At 66.6% G+C, this 1,142-nt stretch overlaps 1 protein-coding gene across 1 annotated transcript in view; it reads right to left on the bottom strand.

Moving 5' to 3' along the window:
* The window catches only part of AGAP3 (ArfGAP with GTPase domain, ankyrin repeat and PH domain 3), a 27,614-nt gene extending 26,796 nt beyond the window's left edge, over positions 1–818 (bottom strand). The window contains exons 1-3 of the mRNA XM_077761522.1: positions 709–818; positions 205–339; positions 6–46 (exon numbers count right to left, since the gene is read on the bottom strand). Of these exons, the coding sequence (XP_077617648.1) occupies positions 6–46; positions 205–339; positions 709–730 (198 nt within the window). The 5' untranslated portion in view covers positions 731–818. The remainder of the gene's footprint in view (positions 1–5; positions 47–204; positions 340–708) is intronic.
* Between the last annotated feature and the right edge of the window lie 324 nt (positions 819–1,142).

Below are 1,142 nucleotides of genomic sequence, written 5' to 3'. Positions count from 1 at the left end.
ATGGCCAGCTGCTGCTTCTTCCGCAAGGCCACGACCTTCTGGGCCACTGCAGGGGACAGCAGAATCAGTTACCCTTCTGGGGAGAAGGGAGAAGCCCCGCTTAGAGCCGCCCCCCACCCCACCCCGGGGCCCACGGCCCCTGCCGGCCGCAGAGCCTCCTGAGCCGCGCTCCGGGGGCGCCATCCCGCCCCGCGCCCGAGTTACCGTCCTGGAAGACGCGCTCCACGTTGAGCCCGTAGGTAGAGCACGTCTCGTAGTAGGTGCAGCGCTTCAAGTCTGTGGACAGCTTGCGGGCCCGGCTGTCGTCGATGACCCGGGGGTTTGCGGCACTGATGGCGTCTGTCGGAGGCGGGAAGGCGGGAACTTACTCAGCCGGCCAAGAAGCAGGTCCCAAGGCCGGCCGGGGAGGGTCCTCCGGGCAGAGGGTGGGCAGGCAGCAAGCCGAGGCGGCTGAGACACAGAGCGCGAGCACACAGGGCCTCCAGGCCTCAGTCCAGCCCTGCTGCTGCCTCAGGGTGGAAATGAGCCAGCCGCTCTGTTCGCGCGCCCCAAAGGACTCAGACGCAATCAGCACACGAGGGGGAGGGGATCTAGCTGGGGGGAGACTCAGTGGGCCTGTGGCAAGGAGGCGGGGCCCAGTCTCAGGCGACTCCAGGGCTAGGACCCACGGCCGCCCCTCCCCAGCGCCAGCCCTGCGGGCCCGCTCACCCTGCGTGCCCACCAGCACCATGGGCACCTCGCTGGCGTTGCGGAAGCTGCAGAGCCGCAGGAAGTAGTTGTACACTGTCTGGAAGCTGATTTCATCCTCCAGGCTGAAGACAAACACCACCGCGTCCACCCAGGCAGCAAACTAGGGGGACCGAGCAGAGTTACCACCCTCACCTGCGCTCGCGCAGACCCCGCACTCCTGTCCACACGCGCAACTCTGCGCAGCCCCAACCAGCTCCTTGGGAAAGGGGCGCCATGGCGCTGGGGCATCACCTGGAGCTCAGGGGGGCCTCCTTCATCTCGGATCAGCAGCAGGTAACTCTGGCCATCCACCACAATCTCCTTCTTAAACCGACCCCCTAGGACAGAGTGTGCGATCAGGCCCAACACTGGGAGAGCCCAGGGGGGCCAAGCAACTCAACTCCACAGCTACC

Source organism: Crocuta crocuta, unplaced genomic scaffold, assembly GCF_008692635.1.
Source record: "Crocuta crocuta isolate KB4526 unplaced genomic scaffold, BGI_CrCroc_1.0 scaffold408, whole genome shotgun sequence".
Taxonomy (NCBI): domain Eukaryota; kingdom Metazoa; phylum Chordata; class Mammalia; order Carnivora; family Hyaenidae; genus Crocuta; species Crocuta crocuta.
This window is presented reverse-complemented; position numbering and strand designations above follow the sequence as displayed.